Raw genomic sequence first — 22,580 nt, 5'->3', positions numbered from 1 at the left:
ATGCCAAAGGACAGGAGGAATACTTCACTCTCAGTCCTTTGCAGCTATGTTTGCTCATTGCATTGATCAGAGTTCTGAGGTTTTCAGCGCCATTTCCCTTTATATTATTATGGTCATACTGTAAATTGTTCTCCTGGCTCTCTTCTTTCTCTGTACTGTGTCACTTCTTACAAGTCTTCTCAAGTTTTTCTGAGTTCTTCAGTTGTCATTTCTTAAAGAGCATTAATATTTCATTAGTTCCTGCCCTGTAATTTACTCTGTGCCATTAACTGCTAAAAGCAATCAAACCATATTCTGTAACATAACCACGATCCTAGCCAGCATACCCCAATACCCTGAAGTCACTGCCATTCATTTCCTTGACAGAAAACAACTATTAACTCTTTGGAGGCAAGAAAGTTGAAAGTTCTTGGTCCTGTGGGTCAGCATTAACTCAGAGTTCCAGGAAGTTCCATTTGTAGGATATTTATTATTGCTGTAGATGAGCTGGCAGGAAACCTGCACTTTGACTTTTCAGACCCAAGACTGAGTGTGTATTGTTGGCCATGAAAAACAAATCACTTTGTGATAGTCAATGAACAAACATTTAATCAAGCACTTTCTACGTGCAACATACTCTGCTGAGTAACTTGGGAGATACAGAAAGCTAAAAGAAGTGAACCATGTTCTCACAACCTAGCTAGGGAGATAAGACAGACATAAAATACCTAAAAATAGATCCAGAGTATGTTAGACCTGGAAGGAAACTTAGAATTTATCTAATCCAACCTTCTCACTTTATAGGAGAGGAAGCCTTTGACAGGGGAACTAGCCCATGATCTTATAGTTAATGGCAGACCCTGGAGTAAAACCTGAGTTTCTGGATTTTACCTCACAAAAGGGTATATTTTGTGTCAGACAGCAAGAATTTCCAGGAAGAAAAAGATCCCTGGGGACTTTGGTGGCTTCACAGAGGGTCTGGGGCTTGATCTGGGCATTAGAGACAGGGTAGGATTTAGATAAGCAGAGAGGAAAGGGGCAGTGGATGATGCAGGGTGTTCCAGACTGCCAGGTTGGGGGAAGCAGAACCATGGAGCTAGAAACATTCATTTTGTATGTTTGGGGATAGTGAGTTGATCATAGATGTTTGGAAATGGGAATAAAGCCATCTGGCTAGAAGGAGTGTTTGTGTAAAGAGATAATGGTAATCAGCATTAGAAAGACAGGATTATTCAATTCAGTTCATTTTGATTCTATCCAGAAGGCATTTATGAAGTGCCCAAGATGTACAAAACCCTGTATTAGGTGTTGGATGAAAAATAGTCTCCCCTTTCCCATTCCACTCACCCAAGGATCTTGTTTTCTAATAGGAAGTGGGATAGAGCATTTATGTGGATAAGTATATGCAAGATAATTTAAGGAGTGGGCACTGATGACTAGTGCTGGGTGGAGAGAAGCATAAATGCCAAGCTTTCTAAGAGTGGGAGGCAGAGATAAAGTGTATTCTAGGTGTCAGGGTGGGAGATGTCATGCCAGTCTTGGGAGATAGCATGTAGGTCAGTTGGGCTGGAAAGTAGAGAGTGTGTAGGGGAGTAACGTGAAATAAACCAAACCAGACTGGAAAGGCTTTAAATACTCAGATGAAGGTGTAAAAACATTAAAAAACATTTTTTTTTTTAATCCTAGAGGCAACAGAGGGTCACCGAAAAAGCTTGTTGAGTAAGACAATCTCATGGTCAGTTTGGGTTAGATTGAATCTAGAGCTAGATCATGAGGAGTCGTCTAGCCATCAGAACACAGGATTGATGGAGGATTCTGAGCTAGAAGTCATTCAGTCACTTTGGTTGTGTCTGACTCTTCGTGACCCCATTTAGAGTTTTCTAGGCAAAGATACTGGAGTGGTTTGCCATTTTACAGAGGCAAACAGGGTTAAGTGACTTGCCCAGAGTCACACAGCTAGTGTCAGTGTCTGAGGTCAGATTTGAACTCAGGTCTTTCTGACTCCAGGCCCAGCACTCTATCTATCCACTGAACCATTTATCTTCCTAGACTTGCTGACAGACTAAATGTTGGAGGGCAAGTTTAAGAAGTCAAGGGTGGCTAAGATTTATCCCCATGGCAGAAACAGGGAGTTTTGAAGGGTGAGCTCTTATTTTAGATATGTTGATTTTGACATTGGAGTGAAAATGTCTTAGTAGGCCATTGGAAACAGGAGATCAGAGTTAAAGAAAGGGGACAGGCCTGGAGACATAGAATTGGGACTTATCTATCATATAAACTGAGTAATTTCATACTGCCAAAGTCGTTGATGGTAAACAACTTTAAGCCCATGCTCAGAGCGTAACTACTTATAAAGCATATTAGATTTATTGGAATGTCATAGCAATTAAGGGAGATTTGGATCAGACTTCCTGACTATAAGGGTTATTAGGTACTTATAAAAGGGCTGATTGAGAGAGAATCTGTGGAGTTGTCTTCTCCAGTTTTTTCTAATGGCTCTAGAGTCATCCAACTCAGAGATTCTTCTTTGGGTGCAAAGAACTTGTATTTAACTGCATTTCAATTTAGTTTGTTTGTTTCCTTTGTATCACTATGTATTTTGTGCATTTAAAGACATTATTTGGAGAAGGATTTCTAGTCTCCAGACTGCCAAAGGGGTCCATTACACAAAAAAGCTTGAGCTATAGATTAGATACAGTGTATCAGAAAAGATATCCTTTAGGATTATTCTTTCCAGTGTATGGTTAGAGGTGTGGATTCGAAAAGAGGCTTTTTAATTTTTAGCTGAGACCTATTGTTTTATTAATGTTGGGAACTCCCAGTGAGGAAATTTTCTCTACCAGCACAGATGGCAACTGCTGTGCAACTTGAGGTATGTCCTAGAGTAGAGATTTGCGCAGGATCACACAAACATTGTACATGAGAGGCAGGATCTGAACACAGCTCCTCTGACTCGAGAGACTTCTTGCTCTCTACCACGATGACTTTCAAAAAGGTATAATTAAAAGCAAACAAACATTTACAATATTTAAAAAAAACCAAAAAACTCCACCGCCCCAAGCCAGAACTTTACTGTTTTTGATGGAAGACCTCAGCAAATCTTTCAGAGCAAAGAACAGGTATTGTTCTTTAGAAAGAGTTGGATGAGTTCAGATGGAACAGAGATGGAAGGAGCTGTGTCCATGGAGATGAATTAGTATGTTTAGAGAGAAGTTTGTCAGAAGAACCATCTCATTCTAGTTGTTCAGTTGTGTCTGATTTGTCAGGACCCCGTTTGGGGTTTTCTTGGCAAAGATACTGGAGTGGTTTGCCATTTCCTTCTCCAGCTCATTTTACTCATGAGGAAACTGAAGCAAATAGGGTTAAGTGACCTTGCCCAGGGTCACTCAGCTGCTAAACTGGTAAGCAGTTTGAACTTGGATCTTCCTGACTTCAGATCCAGTGCTCTGTCCACTGAGCCACCCAGCTGCCCACATCTCATTAGGATGACAGAATTGTAGAACTGCATAATTGGAAGGAACTTTAGAACTTCTATCAAAATAGGAATTTTATGCTTATAATATCCCTTATAAATGATTCTTATAAAAAGTTATGGCATAACCAGGAATGTTTGTACCTGGGGTAAGAATCACAAACTATGCCTGAGGCAGGCAGCCAAGGCACTCTCATGTAATGGTGAGGAATGGACACCTTCCTCTCAGACTACAGATCCAGTAGGTAGAGACCCTGCTGGGAAGAGCACCCCTTGGGAGGGAAATGGGGCCTTCTGGTTGCTTCCTATTTTAATTAATTATTCTTGATAACTAGGTGCTAAAGTTAGTTGTTTCTTCACACTTTGGCATCCGAGAAGCCTGATTACTCTGGGGTGTTGGTGCAGTGGTAATCCTTTTATCAAAGAGCCTTAAACACACCTCTATCCCCTCCAAAAAATCCCCAAACACTTCAGAGTATCACAGCTGGATCTCAAGAGAAGGGACTTGCCCAGGTCACTTGTGTATTTAACATTTTATTGACATTCAAGCTGGACTGAGGTAGTATCCAGTGCCCAAATACCTACAGACTGGAAGAACTGGAAAGGACTCTAGAGATCACCTTGTCCTATTCTCTCACTGTAGAGAAAAGAATATAGTTGCTTGGAGATAGCTGTGTCACAGCACACACTCAAAACCTATCAGTCAACATTTGTTAAGCACCTACCATGTGCCTGGCACCGTTCTAAGCTCTGGGAATACAAAAAGAGTCCCTGCCCTCAAGGAGCTTACGATCTAATGGGGGAGACAACGTGCAAGCAAATATATCAAAAGCAAGCTATACACAGGATAAATAGGAAATAATGAACAGAGGGAAGGCACTAGAATTAAGAGGGTTTGGGGAAGGCCTTGCTAAAAGATGTCAGGTCTTCTGATTCTCAAACTAGAGCTTATTCAGCTTGGGTTTTTGAAATTTGACCTTTGGTTCATAGAGAGGAAATGGCCAAGGTTCATATAGAGGAAATGACCCTTCCTGAGTACAAGCCCGGAATACCATGACTCAGGATGAGTAGCAGAATAGGCAGGGGACCCCCTGAACTTTCCTGTGAGTATTCTAGCTTCAAGTTCACCAACCTCAGAAAACTCGTGTCCTTTTTTCTCTGGTGGTCTAGTGAACCACACAGGAGGGAGCTGGAGCTGGGGACCTGGCTGAGTTACTTCCCAGGGGAGAGGAAATCTACTCTTCCTTTCTTACCATCTTGTTGACCTGCTTGCTGCTAGACTCTGTCTCTGCATTCTTCCTTAGGGGAATACAAATGCTGTCAGAACTCTCTAGATTAGCCCTCCTTCCTCCAAGACAAAGCCCTGGCTGCCCTACTCTAGGTTCAGCTCTGATCCAGCCTCTACTTGAAAACCTCCAGTGATGAGCTTTCTACTTCCTCATGAAACAGTACATTGTTACACTCACACATACACACACATAAATTATATAAAAGGTATAATGTATATATATATGTGTGTATGCATATATATTTGTGTATATGTATGTGTGTGTATATAACACATATACATTACATATACATATACATACATACAACATATACATATTTAAATGCCACATGTCCAAAACTGAATATGAGGTTAGTATCTTCCTCACTTTCTCCACCCCCCAACCCTCTTCTCTTCCTTATTTCCCCATTACTGTTGAGTTATTATCCTCAACTCCTCTCTCTCTCTCTAATCCAATCTCTTGTCAAGTCTTTTAGATCCTACCTTAGTAAAGTTTCTCTAATACAATGATTATTATTTTTGCTAACACCCTGGTACAGGCCTTAGGTTGTCTTCCTGCCTCAAATCCCTCTCTGTTGAATGGACATTGTCTCAGACAAACTGAGGCCTAGGAAAGGCCTTAACTTAGAAAGGCCAAGGTCATCCACTGCATCTTGGGCCATGGCCAGTTATCTTGACTTTGGTCTTGCCACTGGACTTCCATGATAGGAGAGAGTGAGGCTAATAACTTTGCTCAGCTCTGCCTCACTTAAATCCAATTCATGGGCAAGTCAAGTCATCACCCTTGTGATGTCATTGGTGCTCTTTGAGAATGAAAGATAAACAACATAGCATAACACCCTGGTCTGTCCTCCGCTCAACGATCAAATTCAAAAGTTAGAGACAGACAATGTTACCACCTTCTCGAACCTTCAATAAACTACTGTGGCTCCCTATTACTTCCAAAATCAAATATAAAACCTTCTGTCCGTCATTTTATCATCTGATTTCCCCTCCTGCTTTCCAGTCTCCTTATACTATGTTCCCTGCCCCATGCTTCTCTTTTAAATTCAATGACACTGATTTCCTGGGTATTCACTGCACATGACACTCCATTTTCTGACCAGTCATTTTCTTGGGTTGTCCTCTGTGCCTGGAATGCTCTCCCTCCTTCATGTCTTGGCTTTCTTTAAGTCCAGAATAAAATCCCACCTTCTATAAGAAGCCTTTCCTGATCCGCCTCAATGCTAATGCCTTCCCTCTCCAATTTATCCTTTACATAGCTTGTTTGTTCATAATTGTTTGTATATTATCTGCCTGTTAGACTATGAGTTCCTTTGAGAGCAGGGACTTTTTTTTCTTCCTTTGTATCCCAGGGCTTCGCACAGTGCCTGGCACATTGTCAGTGCTTAATAAATGTTTGTTCAGTGACTTTATAATTAGAAAATTCTTCTTTATGTTGAATTTGCCTTTCTGTAATTTCTGCCCACCATTTCTGGTTCTGCCCTCGAGATTCAAGCATACCACACTCACTCTATCTTTCACATGCCCCTCTTCAGCTATTTGAAGAAAGTGATCATTTCCCTATAATAATAACTTACATCTACAGAATACTTTCAGGTTTACAAGGTACTTTCCTCACAACAACCCAGTGAGAGAGGGATTGTATTGTTTTCTCCCATAAGTCTCTATGGTAACATTGACAATAGGTTTTTAAACTACTAGGTAGTATGTCTAATTCATATTCATGAATTAATAAAGACAAGAACCAGTCATAGCTATTCCATGTCTGTCTACTGAAAAACAGTTTACAGTATTATACTATCAGTGAAACTGCATTTTAAAAACTTGTTATTGTGGGTTAGTCATTTTTCTGTCGGATCTGACCCCATTTGGGGTTTTCTAGGCTAAGCTGCTGGAGTGGTTTGCCATTTCCTTCTCTAGTTCATTTTACAGATGAGGAAACTGAGGCAAACAGAGTTAAGTGAGTTTCCCAGGATCACCCAGCTAGTAAGTGTCTGAGGCTGAATTTGAACTCAGGTCTTTCTGACTCTAAGTCTAACACTATGCCCTGCACCACCTTTTAAAAAGTCAATGGTTGGCAAACGGAAAGTGAGCTAGGCTATCAATCCATAATAAGAGCTTATACTTATATTGCACCCTAAGGTTTACAAATCTTTCCAAACAACCTTGTGAGGTAGGTAGTGCAAGTATTGTGATTCCTGTTTTATAGATGATTAAGGACATTGCCCGAGCACAGATGTTCCGGCTCCAGGCTCCACTGTGCCCCCTTCTCATGGTTATAGTCAGCTTTTGATTAGCCATGCAAAGAGGATGGGAAGATACAGATAATGAATTTAGTTAATTCCAGACTGGCTCCGTTCTTGTGGTCTGGGGGAAGGCAGAAGGCAGCTGACTCCTGCTTGTCTCAGGTATCTGTGGCCCTCAGAGGCTGGGTTTCTAGTACTTTCAGTTACAGGTGTGCTTCCCACTAGCAATTGTACTTGACTTATTAGCAAGGATATTCCCTAAGGTGAATAGAAAGAATAGTAGTTATAAACCCTGGGGTGCCATCTCCCATAGATACACACAGGGTCAGTGGGGGAGAGTGGACACAAAGTAATGAGGCATCTGTGCAGGGAAGCCTAGAGGGCTCGTGAAGTTTCCCTTCATTGTGGCTCTCTACTGGGCTCCTAGGGTCAGTGCCTTGGTACAGATTCTGTCAGTCCAGGGTCCTCTCTACCAAGAGGGGTCACTCCCTGAAGCCTCCTTTGTTTGAGTTACTCTCACCCATGGCTAGATATATTGTCTCCTCCTGGGCCAGTTATGTAATCCCAGCAGGGTGCCTGGTCTGCTACTCGTCTAGTCTCTTCTATGTCATAGTCACTTGTGGGGGAGAGGAGTGATGGGAAGACGAGGAGACAGAAAGATTGTAATGAATTCTTCTAATGAATTAAGAATTTATTGATATATTTTTAGGCAAATTCTTTCAGACTAGGTACTAAGGTGATTGGTTGATTCATTTGAGGTATTTGGGCTTTCTGTGATTGTGTTAATGGGTGTGTTGGTGGATCCTCCTGTCCTCCTTGGCCATGTCATTACAAAAATATTCATATTTGGCTTTAGAATGCAGATTGAGTCACATATGGAGGCTGTTTCTACATGAAAAGCTGTAGAAAGATAAGAGAATAGTGCTGACCATAACTTCTTCTGTTTGGCCCAGGGACTCTTTGTGTTGATCATGGAAACATACAGAAGGATCTTTGCTGATGGGTCCCAATCTAATTACCTAACAATTCTGCCTCAGGTCAGAGATGGAAGTACTCCAGTGTTTCTGATAGCCTCTCAGAAACACATAACCTCACACTCTTCAGTAGGATAGTAAACTACAAACTCTGTTTGACTTTTGTCTTTGAAACCATGGTTATTTGCACAGTGCCTTGTATGTAGTAGGTGCTTAATAAAATGCTTGTTGATTGATTAAACCACAGACATACGTAATTCATAGCCCTCTCCCTTTCCTCACTCCCCATAACAAGTGGGTATGGCAGAAGAACTTGGATTACAAGCTCATTTATTTTCCTGCTTGTTTGATGCAAGCAGGGTCTAAGGAACCCTCACACACACACACACACACACACACACACACACACAATTATTGTAAATGTCAGTAGCACTGTGAAACTTAGTTGATGATGTTGGTTGCAGAGACCAGTGGCATTCCAGAGAGTTGAGGCAGGGGTTTGTTCTATGTTCTTCCCACAGCTTGGTGGTTTGACTTGCCTGCCTCTCAGACGTGCCCTTGGCTGTATCTTGCCTGCCTGCTGTCCACTTTGGAATGGGGGCAGAGAAAGGGGAGTGGTATTTTTCTCCTTGGGGGCTAATCAGACAGACATTGTATTCTCTGTCCTCTACTGGAATGTGTGAAGGAGTGGGGAGAGCTTGGAATTTTCATTTCTTCCACCCTTGTTCCCTTCCCATAACTGCTGTTGGCTACTGTAAAGCCAAGCTGGAAAGGAGCACTTTGGGTTCCCCAGACTACAATTTTCTCTGTGAGCATCTTGTGTTTTGATGAACTCCTTTGATTTATCTTTCTGACATGTTTCCCTTGATTCAGAATCCTCCCAGGCCCCCTTCCTCATAGTTTAGTGATAACACATAGAAGGTCCAGTGTTGTGGGAGGGGGGCCATGATGAATGGGCAGCTCTATTCACTTTGTGTTCAATGGAAGGATGTTTGAGCCTGAGGGGCCTCTAACTCCCTGATAGTTGTTTATTTTAAAATTTCAGTTATATCATTAAATTTTATATAAGAATTATGTAAAACTGGAAGGGAAGAGCCCTTTAGAGGAAAGTCCTGATCTTTTACCCTCCCTTATATGACACAATTTTGCTTTACCTCCTGTACCATTTGGAATACAAGAGTACCCTACATAATTTGCCCCCTACCAATGGGGGGTCACTGTAACATAGATAATGTTGTTGGTTAGTTGTTTTTCATTTGTGTCAGACTCTCTGTGACCCCATTTGGGGTTTTCTTGGCAGAGATACTGTAGTGGTTTGTCATTTCCTTTTCCAGCTCATTTTAAATATCTTTCCCAGGGTCATGCAAATAGTAAGTGTCAGAGACCAGATTTGAACTCATGAAGATAAGTCTTTCTCATTCCAAGACCAGTGCTCTATCTACTGCACCACCTAGCTTGCCCATTCTTCTATTTTAGAAAAGAGTTAATAAAATTGGTTTCACTGAAATGAAGACTGTGAGTAGAAAGTTAAAGTCAAATAAGGCTGGAGAGATAGACTAGAAAGATATTATATAGGACCTTAAATGTTAGACTGGGGAGTTTACATTTTTCCCATAGATGATAATACAGAGCCATAAAAGGCATTTGAAAAGCTGAGTGGTAGAGGAACCGTACCTTAGGAAGACTTTTGAGAAGCAGTGTGGAAGAAGGGTGTTAACATAACATAGAAAGTAGGTCATAACAAAACCGTAGTGTTAGGGTTAGGGTAAGAGTACAGGTAGATAGGAATCAGTCAATTAGCAAGTATTTATCATTTACCCATGACAGATGTGCCTCTATTCAAGTGACTGTGGTATGTAGCAAAGTAAAAGGCATAATATTTGGGCCTTCAGATGCCTGCAGTCTGACTGAAGGACGCCCAATTAACACAGCATTTCAGTGCTAAACTGTGACTTAAGGAAAGGTTCTGAATCTGTGATTTTTCTGGATATATAAGGTGTCAGTGTGCAGTTTATTGGCTTAAAATTGCACTAAGATCTTTAGTTTACTTTCTCAACAAACGATAGTGTTAGAGAGTTACCTGGAGCAGAGGTGTCAATAGAAATGAATGCAGGACGCACCTTAACTTAGAAAACCACAAATCAACATTATCATATTGTGTTGTTTTTTTCATTTATTTTGCTAAACGTTTCCCAAAGACATTTTAAATCTGGTTCTCTCACACTAGGGAGCCACTGCTCACTTGCAAGCTAGGAGTTGTCCCCTCTGTCCTAGAGCAATGAGAAGTCAAGGGACTTCTCATTGGACCCAGGGTCACTTGACTTGCCTTGTCTGTGTCAGAGGAAGAATTTGATCCAGCTTTTCTTGACTCTGAGAGCAATTCTCCATCCCTGGCAACCATGGCTGCCTCTAAGTTGTGTGTTTAAAGTCTCTAAATGTCACAGGAATTCACAGAGAAGAGAGATGCCTGTAGGCTAATGTGGTTGGAGACCACTTCATGAATGTAGAAAGATTTGAGCTAGGCCTTGAAGGATGAAGAAAATGTAAATATGAGGAGGTAGGAAAAGAAAAAACCCCCAGTAAAGCCTGCGCCCTTGGCCAGAGGATGGTGTGCGTTAACCAGCAATCTGAAAGCCTGTATCTGGGCTCTGGGAATTATGTTATGTGGTTATTAAATCAGGCAATTCAGATGTCAGAGTTCCAGGATTTCCTGTTTATTCTGATTTCCCTGAGTTACATGAAAAAAAGAAACAAGCCTGAAGTATATAGTGCCCATTGCTAAGCTGGTGGTTACCCTCAGCATAACGTTTCTTCTCTGTCAGTCGCATGATCTTTCATTTGACAGCTAATGAGAAAAGAAAGGGATGTTATTTTTAAAATGCAATCACATTCATAACTTTCTTTTCTTTTGTGGGGGTGGAGAGAGAAGGAGAAGTATGAGGCAGAAGTATTAATGAAAGTACATCCAAGCTAAGAGAGGATACAAGTTGAAAGCATGAATATGTTCAAGAAGGGCTGTGACAGCCAGGATGAGGGTTGTTAAGGGGAAAGGGGATATTTAGGGCCATTTCTCTAACCTTTTAAGTGTGGACAAACCACAGCCTCCCCACGCTGCCCCCCTGGGACATTCCATCTCCTTTCTGTGACTTGGTGCAGGCTGGTCCCATGTCTGGAATGTACTTCCTCTTCATCTCCACCCTTTAGAGTCCTTGGCTTTTTCTAGAACTCAGCCACCTCCTTCACCAGGCCTGTTTTTATCCTTCTACTTCTTCTTTATGTATTTACTTGAGGCTATGCATGGTCCTTCTCGATAGGGTAGGATCAGTGGAAGGACAGGGACTGCTTTGTTTTTCTCTTTGTGTCTCCAATTACCTACAAGAGTACCTGGGAGCTTAATAAATGCTTGTTGAATGAATGATGACATTGTCAGAGACAGAATTCTAGGCTGGAAGGATTTAGGGACTAATCTGGTGTGTGGTTCCTTTTTCATTTTTAATGATTAACAATAATAGCTAACAATTACGTAACACTTCAAGGTTTGCAAAGTTATTTATGTGTATCATCTCATGTGATCCTCACAACCCTGTGAGATAGGTGCTTTTAATGTCCTCATCTTACAGGTGAGGAAACAGAGACCAAGAGCACTGCAGTGACTGATAAATGTCAGAGGTAGGCCTTGAACTCCAGCGTTCCTGACGCCAAGTTCCATGTTCTGTCCACTCTGCTAAGAGGTTTCTTTAGAAGACAGTCTAGACTCCAGCCTCAGTTTCTGGCTTTGTACCTGATTGGGACTGGCATGTCTGAACTGTAAAATGATGGGGCCGCAAATGCTGCCATATGAAGTTCCAAGTGTCTGTGGTCCCAAACAAGTGAGAAATTTTGCACAGAGAAACTCTGGGACTAGGGATGTTTTATCTCCCTGGCCCTAGGGCCAGTCCTGGATTACAGAAAAAAAGTTCTTGCCAGAAAGAATGAGAGAGCTGTTGCTCTAAACTTTGCCCCACCCCCACCCCCTAACACATTATCATCTTTGGATGACATCCAGAACCTGACTATTTTTTTCCCCCATTTATTCAGTAACATGTCCGATGCTCTGGCAAATGCCACATGCCAACGCTGTCAGACTCGTTTTGATCCATCCGAAAGGATTGTGAACAGCAACGGGGAGCTGTATCATGAAAACTGTTTCGTCTGTGCCCAGTGCTTCCGGCAGTTCCCAGATGGGCTCTTCTATGAGGTGAGGATGTTTGCTGTGGTGCCCTGGCCTGTTGCTGGGGCCTTACCCTGGCACTCCCCTGGGATATGGGCTGCTGCTGTTCTAACCCTTCGGCCGCTTCATGCTGGTTTATTCATAGTCTCTCGCCCCCTTTTCTCACTGGCTGCTGCGTCTGCTCTCCTCTTCTCTGCTTATCTCTGCCTTGAAGTCCTCACTCTGAGAGCATCTGAGACTTCTTCCTTTGGCAATCAGTGGGCTTTTGTTTCTGCCATCATAGAAAAACCAAGCAGCTGAGGGTTCTGAGACAGAAGAGTATTGTGTGGAGGGTCAAGTGAACACCTAATACCCCTGTGCCCTTAGCCGAACCAATCACATGCTTTATTTTTTTTTCAGCCAAAGGAAAACAAAGTTTGTTAAAGATCCACCATATTGACCAGACTCTTAAGGAATCTGCACACATTCTTTACATTTATTTTACAAATAATTTGTTTTTAGTTGGAAGAAACTGAAACTGAAAAAAAAAAGAAACATTTTTAAATGTGGGGAGATGCTAAGGTCTCTTCCAGGTCTAAAACTCAATTTGAATTATGCCTTTTACCCGGTTAGTAGTGCCACAGAGCACAGCATTCAGAGCCTTCTACCATCTGCATCCATTCTTTCTTCCTAGACTCATCTGTTGTGCTCCTTGCACTTTATGCCCCAGACAAACTGGACAACTGTATAGCCCCAAATCTTGTGCTTTCCTTCCACTTACATGTAATATCTGGCCCCTCATCCCACTGCCATATTTATCACTTCAGTCCCTTTTGGTGTTTAGTCATCCAACTCTTCGTGACCCCATTTGGGGTTTTCTTGACAAAGATCCTGGAGTGGTTTTCCATTTCCTTCTCCTGCTCATTTTACAGATGAGGAAACTGAGGCAAATAAGGCCAAGTGCTTGCCTCAGAGTCACACAGTTAGTGTCTGAGGCCAGATTTGAACTCAGGAAGATGAGTCTTCCTGACTTCAGGCCCAGCACTTGACCACTGTGCCATCTAGCTGCCTCAATCCCTACTCATTCCTTAAATCAGAACTCAAATGCCATCTGCTCCAGGAGGCTTTCATTTCTCTCCCTTCCTCCCTAATACTTTTGTTCTTAGACTTTACTTAGCATTTTGATTCACATCTCTCTAATGTATTTATGTAATACTTCATATTAGTTTTTTGTCTTTATGTATTATTCCCCTACTAGACCATACCATGCCTGTTGACAGTGACTAGGTCTTCTCCTACTTCTCTGTCTCTCTCAGGGCCTAGCCTAGTGTTAAGTGCTTCATACAGAATAGGTGCTTAATAATCATTTTTGTTTGTTACATAGAACATTGACTCTGATCCATGCCACAGATTGCCTTCTATTTGTTAAAGGGCTGCAACTGCCGTCAAGAATTTTCCCCTCTTCCTTTTTTCTGTCCTTCATCTGTTCCTCCCATTTCTGTTTCTTTCTTTGTGTTTCTTCCCTTTAATTGAATGTTCTCCAATGCTGCCTGCGTAAGGCTTGTGTAGAGAACCTTGTCTTTAGGCAAAGTGCGATAGAAATATATTCTGTAATAGAGGAATCAGAAATTAAAGGAATCCCAGCATCCTGGCATTTCTCTTACCCCTTCTCTCTGTGTTTTGCTTACAGTACGAAGGTCGAAAGTATTGTGAACATGACTTCCAAATGCTGTTTGCTCCCTGCTGTGGGACATGTGGTAAGGCCAGACTAAAGCCCAATCTGCCTTCTCTTTATTCTGAAGGCTTTATTGTATGAAGTAGGGGAGAGTGGGATAGCAAGGGGGAAGGGGTTTGCTTTTAGAGGAAAGTGAAGGCTAACCTTTGAGCAGGTGTCATTTGAGGGATATAGAGCAGGAAACCTGAAGAATCATCCCCATTGTTTGTTATGGTATCTAACATTCAGCTATGGAAAGATTACTTTTACCCCTTAGACAATAGCTGCCCTCTTCCCCCCTTTTCTGACTGCAAGCAACATTTTGTTGTTCACTTGTGTCTGACTCTTCATGATCCCAGGGACCATTTCACACCAATAATGTCCATGGTATTTTCTTGGCAAAGATACTGGAGTAGTTTGCCATTTCCTTCTTCTGTGGATTAAGGCACACAGAAGTTAAGTGACTGGTCCAGTGTCACACAGTTACTAAGTGTCTGAGGCTGGATTTGAACTCAGGTCTATCCTGACTCCAGGCCCAGCACTCTATCCACTGAGGCACTCAGCTGCCTTCACTAGTAATGTAAACCCTTATCTTACACCATTATCAGTTCAGAACAAAACTCTGAGGAAATGTGACGTAGGATAGTTATCTGCAGTTCAGGAAGAAGCCAAGAGGGGAGGAGTTGGGCTGTAATGATCCTGATTGGGGAGTTGGCAGGGCCCAGAGTCAAACTTCACAGTAACATGGAGGGCCAGCTTGAAGCAAATATGAAAATATAACCTAGAGATGGCACACCTATACACAAAGCACAGTTACTTTCTTGGCTCTTGCTTTAGAAAGTAGATTTATTTTCCCCATTGGAGGTTATTTTTCATCTCCTGTTGTAGTGCATTGGGACAAACTTGGCAAAACAATAAGAAAATGTAGAAAGAATGAAGCTGTTTCTTCCCTGGCAGGTAGGAGTGAATTCATGTCTTTCCCTCCTCAAATCTGACTTTTCATTTTCTAGGTGAATTCATTATTGGCCGTGTCATCAAAGCAATGAACAACAATTGGCACCCAGAATGCTTCCGTTGTGAATTGTGTGATGTGGTTCTGGCTGACCTGGGCTTTGTGAAGAATGCTGGGAGGTAAGGAGAGGCACGGCCAAGTGGGCCAATGGGAGAAGCAGATTGGGGAGGATTTGGGGAGGGGATGTGAGCCAGAGGAAGATGGTACTGATGTGTAAGATACCAGGGCACAACAGAAAGAAGACTGGATGAGGGGCTAGGTCCACTTGGATATTAATCCCAGCTCTTCCCCTCTTGAGCTGGGAAACCTTGAGTAAAGTCTCTTTACCTCTCTGGGCCTCTGTTTCTCCATCTGCAAATGGGAATAACACCTGCCTAATCCAGCCATCCCCCAGTGATGTTGTTCTGACTGTACAAGAAAATGGATGTCAAAGTTCTTTGAATACATTTCATTTACATAGTGTTTTAAGTTTCCGAAGTGCTTTACATATACTGTGACATTTGATTCTCAGAACAAGCCTGTGAGGTAGGTGGTATTACCATCCTCATTTTACAGATGAGGCAATGAGGCTTAGAGGGTTAACTGACTTGCCTAGGGTGATAGTATCTGTGGGTGGTAGTATCTGATGCACTCTATCCATTGTGCCACCCAGCTGCCTGAAAAGTAGGAAGAGCTATATGAATCCTAGTCAATCAATAAACATTTATGAAGTGACTTCTGTGTGCTGGGCACTGTGCTAAGCCCTGGGGATACAAAAAGAGGCCAAAGGCAGCCCCTGCCCTCAAGGACCTCACAATCTAATGCAAGAGACAACGTGGAAACAAATATAGACAAAGCAAGCCATGTACAAGACAAATAGGAAATTGTTGCTGTTGTGTTCGTCCGTTTTTGAAGAAGACCATGATATCAGAGACATGATGACATGACTTGCACTTGACTTTGTTTTGAGTGAGGGAGGGCTGTGCAGGTCACCAGCCTCACTTTTCCTCCAGAGCCATCTGAATCCAGTGACCACATATTCATCAGGATGACTGGAGATGACCCAGGATGAGGCATTTGGGGTTAAGTGACTTGTCCAAGGTCACACAGCTAGTGAGTGTCAGGTGTCTGAGGTGAGATTTGAACTCAGATCCTCCTGACTCCTGTACTTGTGCTCTATCCACTGCACCACCAAGCTGCCCCTGGTTGAAGGGGTAGAAGAAGGGCAAAGGAGATTTACTGGTAGCTAGTAAAGGGAAGAAAGAAATTTTATTAAAACAACAAGATGCAGCTTCACACTTTACAAACTATGCATATTCATAATCAGCATATACAGGTACAAAAAAGGAGGATTACTGTACAAATGGAAGGCAAAGGGGGGATAGGGGTCAACTTGACAGTGTGCAGGGTGCACAGACCTCCTTGGGTTCATTTGGGGGTCACCAGGGGCTGGAAGGAGGCACGCTGGATAGGAGTGCTTGGTTTTGTTGAGAGCCCTTGGATTTCATGTCCTTGAAGTTACATGGAAATGAATGTGTACCCTATTTAAGGCATCCATGGTCCATGCTATGGTTTTGCTCCCTTACTCAGGTCTCAAGCAAGATGGTCAGGTCAACTGCAGGTCCTTCCATGAGGTTAGAGAACACATATTGGGAAATTAGAGAGAGATTGTCAGAACACATTTAAAAAGAAGAATTTTTAGGGCCCCCCCCCTTTTTTAAAAATTAGATCAGGAAATCTGTAGAGATAAAAGTTGTCTCCCATTGGTTTAGGCTACACATGTAAGATGTCATTTGTGGACCAATTTGACTTGGTCTCTATGGGTCCAGTTGTAATCACCCACCAAGTGTAGTCTACCTTACTATGTTAACTAAACTAAGGTGGTGATGTCTATAATCAAGGACCTGATAATGTGAACACTACAGCATTTCTTCCCTCCCTCCCCACCACTCCCTCCTCCACCCTCATTCCTCTAGACATCAAAGCAGACATTTAAAGGAACTCTCCCTTTCACTCAAGCAATTTTCGGATCATTTTCTTGGATTCTTTGGGGAGTAGCCTCCCCCACTCTTGCCTTAACATAATAGGAGGTCAGTGGCTCAGCGGTCAGCATTGAGCTTAGAGAAAGACTTTCATTGTTCTCCAATTTTCATATCCCTCCCCCTCTTTATCTAGGCTGAGATCATTAGGGTATCTAGTAACAGTAAGTAAGCATAGCTGAAAATTTTTCTTCTGAGGGGGAAGGGGTCTTGGTTTGATTACATGTTAGTTCTTGCTTTTCAGAAGTGTAAGAGCTTGTTAGAAACTGAACAGTAGGTGAAGCTACTGTTCAGTTGTCTGAGTGGGATATTAGTGATCCACCAGTATTTGAGTCTCTTTTCTCAGTAGGTGGATGGTTAGCTGTGTTTGTGTGGAAGAAGCTAGATTCTTCTACTTTCACGTATGGAGATAGTGTCCTCCCAGGGAAGGTCTTTCTGCACAGACAGTCTGCCATCGAGGCATGCATAACCCACACAGGGAGGCAGCACTTTGTGTCTGGATGTCTCTTTCACAGTTCAGATTTAGCACTTAAGGAACTCTCATTTGTCTTTCCCTCAAAACTTGGTGGCAGGGTCATGGCCCTTTTGGCACAAAGCAAGTTACACAAAGCATCACGAAACTTCTCAGCCACAAAAAAATACATGACAGGGTCCAGGGCACCATTGAGGCTGGTGAGGCAGGAAGTGAGGCGGTTACTGAGGGCCAGGACCCGCTGGGCCTCACAGGAGGCCCGCATGCCATCATACCGCAGGACGTAGATGTAGCGATTGACATGGTATGGCACAAAGCACACCAGGAAGATCATGAGCACCATGATGATCATCTTGATGGCTTTGTCCTTGAGGTGTTTCTCCACCCGGTGGCCACTGCGCAGATTCCGAATGATCAGCAAGTAGCAGGTGACCGTGGTGACAAAGGGGAAGGTGAATGCCACGGCCAAGGACACCAGAGCATTCCGGGAGGCTTTCTCTCGGTAGAGCTGTAGGCAGACGGTGGTGTTGTTCACCTCCACCGTCTGCGCACTGACCAGCAGTGGTGCCATGGCCACAGCCACCACCACCCAGAGGAAGGCACAGGTCAGGTGGGCATAGAGAGGCCTGCGGAGTTTGATGGACTTGATAGGGTGCACGATGGCGAGGAAGCGGTCAACACTGATGCACGTAAGGAAGTAGATGCTGGCGTACATGTTGAGGTAGAAGAGGAACCCGGTAAGGCGGCATGGGATTTCCCCAAATGGCCAGTGGTTTCCAGAAAAATGATAAACAAGTCGGGTGGGAAGCACCAGTACAAATGACAAGTCGGCCACAGCGAGATGCATCAGAAAAACGTTGGCTGGGGTGCCCGATTTTTGGTCCCGGATAAAGAGCCAGAGGGCAAGTGTATTGCCAACAAAGGCCAGGATGAAATCCAGAAGATAGAAGGAGGCAAAAAGAACATTTTCCAAGGGTGTTTCTTTGCCACATCGCTCAAAAGCATCCAGGGAGTTGTTGAATTTATTTGAAGGATCCACCACTAGGCTTTTCATTCTTCAGCTCAAGTTGGGAGTCCAAAGAGAGATCCTGAAAAGAATCAGAGTATCAGGTGACAAAGGAGCTGGCAATGCACTCTTTGTCTGACACAAGGGAGGGTCTAAATTTAGGATGACCCTGAAAGTTTGTGGCTCCCAGAGTTTAGCCTTTTCGACAGCCAGGAGCAGATTCAGGAAATCCCCAGCAGTCTAAAGATCCATAAACAGAAATCAAATGAATTCAAAATTTGAGTTCAGCTCCCAAGATTTATGGAGTGATTCCTAGAAAGGACAACTCCCCTTCCATGGGCTTGGTGCGATGTCTGAGTATCCTTGGGGCTGCCTCTGTTAGCTCTGGCACATTAATTAGATAAACAGTTCCAATGCTGCAGTTACCTCGTTAATGATGCTTATTGATGCCCAGACAAATTTGTTTGGGTGTCACAAGAGTCTTTTGTTACTGAAATTCTCATACACAATGCTTCATTTAGGACCTCTGCCTCAGACTGAATTGGGGCGGGGGGGTGGAGGGGGGGGGTGGGAGTGGGGGGTGGGGGGTGGAAAGAAAGGCAATGTTTGGCTCACAGCCTTACAAATAGTCAGCTACTCAGTCATGGTGAGCCTGGGCTCAGGAGTCAAGAATGCTGAGTTCATATATTTTACCATCCCATCTATATAACCCCTGGGCAGATGAAAGGAAAAAAGGAAAGAAAGGAAGAAAGAAAGAAAAGAAAGAAAGAAAGGCCCCATCAAACATAGTCTAAGCTCTTTTTCTTCTTCCTTTTAATTCATTTAGGTTAAAAAATCTACTTAAGACAAATTTTCCCAGCTTATGCTTTTCTGACTACATACCAGATTCTGCCAGTTCTCTCCAGAGCTCATTGTCAACAAGAGCTCCTTTGGATCTATTGAAAGAAAGCTGTATGTTATTATTTGGGAATGTAATACCTGTTATAGCTAACCAGGCAGTCAGGTGGCTCAGATAATAGAGCACTGGTGCTGGTGTCAGGGTTCAAACATGGCCTCAGACACTAGTTGTGTGACATTGGGCAAGTCACTTAACCTCTGTTTGTCTTAGTCCACAGAAGGAAGTGGTAAACCGTTCCAGTATTATTTGCCAATAAAACCTCACTGGCATGCTATGGTCCATGAGGTCATGAAGAATTAGACATGACTGAACAGCAACAAACTAGCATGTTTATGCTATTAAAGCTAAACCCAACAATACTGTTAGCAGACTTATTCTTTAGGATCTTCTCTGGCATTGTGGCTAGAAATATTAGACTCGAAATCAGAAAGACTTGAGCAATAATTCTACCTCCTACACTTCACAGCCATGTGACTCTGGGCAAATTATATAATCTCCCTTAACATCAGTTTCCTCATCTGTAAAATGGGAATTATAAAGCCCTGTAATACTTCATGGAGTCATTGTGAGGAGTGAATAAGATGATGTATTAAAGCACTTTGGAAAATCTTAAGGTGATATATGAATAGCGGAAATTATTGTTGTTTTTTCTAATGTTTTCTCAGTTTATTAGAAAAGTGGAGAGAACTCTCTCCTAATGGCTGCTAATCAGGACATAAAAACACTCAGTCAACTGATAACAATATCTTTATGATTCCCAGCAAACAATTTAATGATAATAAGGTCCTTCTTTTTTCCATAGTCAGAAGGTTGTTCAGTAACTCTTCACAGTAGAGATACAAAGAGGTGACAAGCAGTCCTTCCAGTCTCTCAGAACAACCAGAGTCTCTCAGGCAGTCATTGGCAAAGATGCAGAAGAGCTCTCATCTGTTTTTTGCAACCACTACGTGTGGCTACTTTCTGTACCATTAGTTCATCCATTTACAAAACTACACCCACAGCTGTCCTCATGGTCTCATTTGCTTGCCTCTCCCAAGATTAGAATAAGAAAAAAAAAAGAAACTAGAGAAAGAAACTAGCTTCCTTCTGACAACGTAACTTTCTAAGCCATCTTGGATTCAAAAGTCCTGTTGAGATTTGACTTGTCAGAATTGGGACAATCCTGGCAAAAAAGAAAAAAAGGTCCTAACTGGGTCTCCCTGCCCCCCCAAGAGCTATATATTTTTTCTTGGAGTCCCTTGATATTACATAGTCAACTCCTCTCGAGCTGCAAAATGTATGTACAGTTTCAAAACACTATTATATAAGTCTCCAGAAGCTTGCTGAGGATGCCCTTCACTTAAAGCCACATTACCAAATCAATTAATGAGCATTTAGTAAGTGTTTAATATGTGCCAGGCACTGTGAGATATGTATCTATGTATGTATATATGTATATATGTGTATGTGTTTTTTTAGAGGGTTGCACTTAATTCTGACTTTCTGGAAAAAATACTCTCAAAATGGTTTTTTATTATAGGAACAAAAAGATCTGGTGTGATAATATTGGGAGGCTGATGGACCTTCACATTTAATCACCATGTCATCATTGTTGTCACTAGCATGTAAGGCTACTTATAGTAGGAAATATATATTATATACATACTTATATATGTATATCTATATGTATGTATGTATGTATGTGTCTATTTATCTCTCTATCTATCCACACACACAAGTGAACTTGTCCCTGCCCTCAGGGAGCTTACAAAGTTCTGTTTTATTTCCTAGAGGTACAATTGAGCCTCTTGTGCAGAGGAGTGACGTAGTCAGACTTATGCCTTGGAAATGTCAGTTTAGTAGCTATGTGGAAGATGGATTGGAGAGGGGGAAGATTATAGGCAGAAAGATTAATTAGGAGGCTGTTATAAGTGTTTTGTGTTCATCCTTCGTTGCGAAAGAAGACCACGCCATCAGAGAAATGATGACATGACTTGCACTTGACTTTGTTTTGAGTGAAGGAGGCCTGTGCAGGTCACCAGCCTCACTTCTCCTCCAGAGCCACCTGAATACAGTGACCAGATATTCATTAGGATGACGGGAGAGGACCCAGGATGCATTGGAGGACCTTGGGCCCTTTAGACCAAGGTCTTTGCAGGCACTCACTTAGGGTGAGGCAACGCCCATTCATTGAATAGGCCTGTTTAAGAAGTAGCCAGGGCAGAGCCCCTTTAATGAGACCAAGAAAAAGAAAGACATCAGGCTGGCTGGAAAACAGCAACAGTTACTACTGACAATCACTCTAAAGCTAGGAGAGTCCAGAGGCAGGAGCCTATTGGCATCCTAGCTTCAGAGTGCCAGTAGATTTAAAGTTTTGGGAAAGGACAGGACAGGAAGGCAAGGGAAGGGGAGGGAAGGGGAGGGAAGGGGCAGGGAGAGGGAGGGAAGGGAAGGGGCCTAAGGTCCTCTATAAGTGTTTAGACAAGAGGACATGAGGGTCTAAATTAGGTCATGACTGTGCAATTGGAGTGAAGGGTTGGATGTAAAAGATAACATTGAGATACAGTTGACAACTGATTGGATATGGAAGGTAAGTGGAAATAAAGTATTAAGAAACTAAGTGGCTCTATGGATAGAGCATTGGGCTGGCAATCAGGAAGACATCTTTCTTATTTCAAATCCAGCTTTAGGGGCTTGCTAACTGTGTGACCCTGGGCAAAGTCACTTAACCCTGTTTGTCTCAGTTTCCTCGTGTATAAAATGTGCTGAAGAAGGAAATGGCAAATCACTCCAGTATCTTTGCCAAGAAAAACCCAAATAAGGTCATGAAGAATTGGATAGGACTGAACAACAAAAAGTGTTAAGGATGACGCTGAAGTCCCAAACCTGGGTGACTGAAAGAACAGTGGTGCCTCTAAGGATTTCTGTTTTGCACGTGCTGAATCTGGAGAATGGCTATGGAGTATCCAAGTAGAGATTTCCAGCTGGCATTTGGAGAAGTGGAACTGGATATTGATGAGGGCAAGATGTATAACTGGAGTCACCTACATAGAGTGGATAATTGAATCCACGGGATGAGATGACCATGACAGTGTGCAGAGAGAGAAGAGAAGGTTCAGGACACCATCAACTATCATGTCATATATATGCATCAGAATATTTGTTCAAATCCGTCAGGTACCTCTGCACAATCATAAGATTATAGATTTAGAGCTGTAAAGACCCTTAAATCAAGTCCAACCCCTCATTTTGCAGATAACAATAATAATGATAACACAGCACTTATTTAGCGCCTACTAAGCACTTTACAAATATTATCTCACTTGATCC

General features: G+C 42.6%; 2 protein-coding genes across 5 annotated transcripts in view; one reads left to right on the top strand and one right to left on the bottom strand.

Annotated features, from left to right (window-relative positions):
• The window catches only part of LIMS2 (LIM zinc finger domain containing 2), a 90,477-nt gene that overhangs the window by 37,757 nt on the left and 30,140 nt on the right, over positions 1-22,580 (top strand). For 3 of the 4 annotated variants that reach the window (XM_072613460.1, XM_072613459.1, XM_072613458.1), the window contains exons 2-4: positions 12,040-12,199; positions 13,842-13,908; positions 14,876-14,996. In XM_072613460.1, the coding sequence (XP_072469561.1) occupies positions 12,044-12,199; positions 13,842-13,908; positions 14,876-14,996 (344 nt within the window). In that variant the 5' untranslated portion in view covers positions 12,040-12,043. Of the gene's footprint in view, positions 1-11,606; positions 11,632-12,039; positions 12,200-13,841; positions 13,909-14,875; positions 14,997-22,580 lie in introns of those variants that run through there. The other variant, XM_072613462.1, reaches the window with a different exon arrangement.
• On the bottom strand, positions 16,146-18,690 carry GPR17 (G protein-coupled receptor 17). Its single transcript, XM_072613463.1, has one exon. It carries the CDS (start codon positions 18,419-18,421, stop codon positions 17,405-17,407), a length of 1,017 nt encoding a protein of 338 aa, XP_072469564.1. The 5' UTR covers positions 18,422-18,690; the 3' UTR covers positions 16,146-17,404.

This window comes from Notamacropus eugenii, chromosome 5 (assembly GCF_028372415.1).
Source record: "Notamacropus eugenii isolate mMacEug1 chromosome 5, mMacEug1.pri_v2, whole genome shotgun sequence".
In the NCBI taxonomy this organism is placed as follows: Eukaryota; Metazoa; Chordata; class Mammalia; order Diprotodontia; family Macropodidae; genus Notamacropus; species Notamacropus eugenii.
Note: the sequence above shows the minus strand (reverse complement) of the source record. Positions and strands in the feature narration are given on the sequence as shown.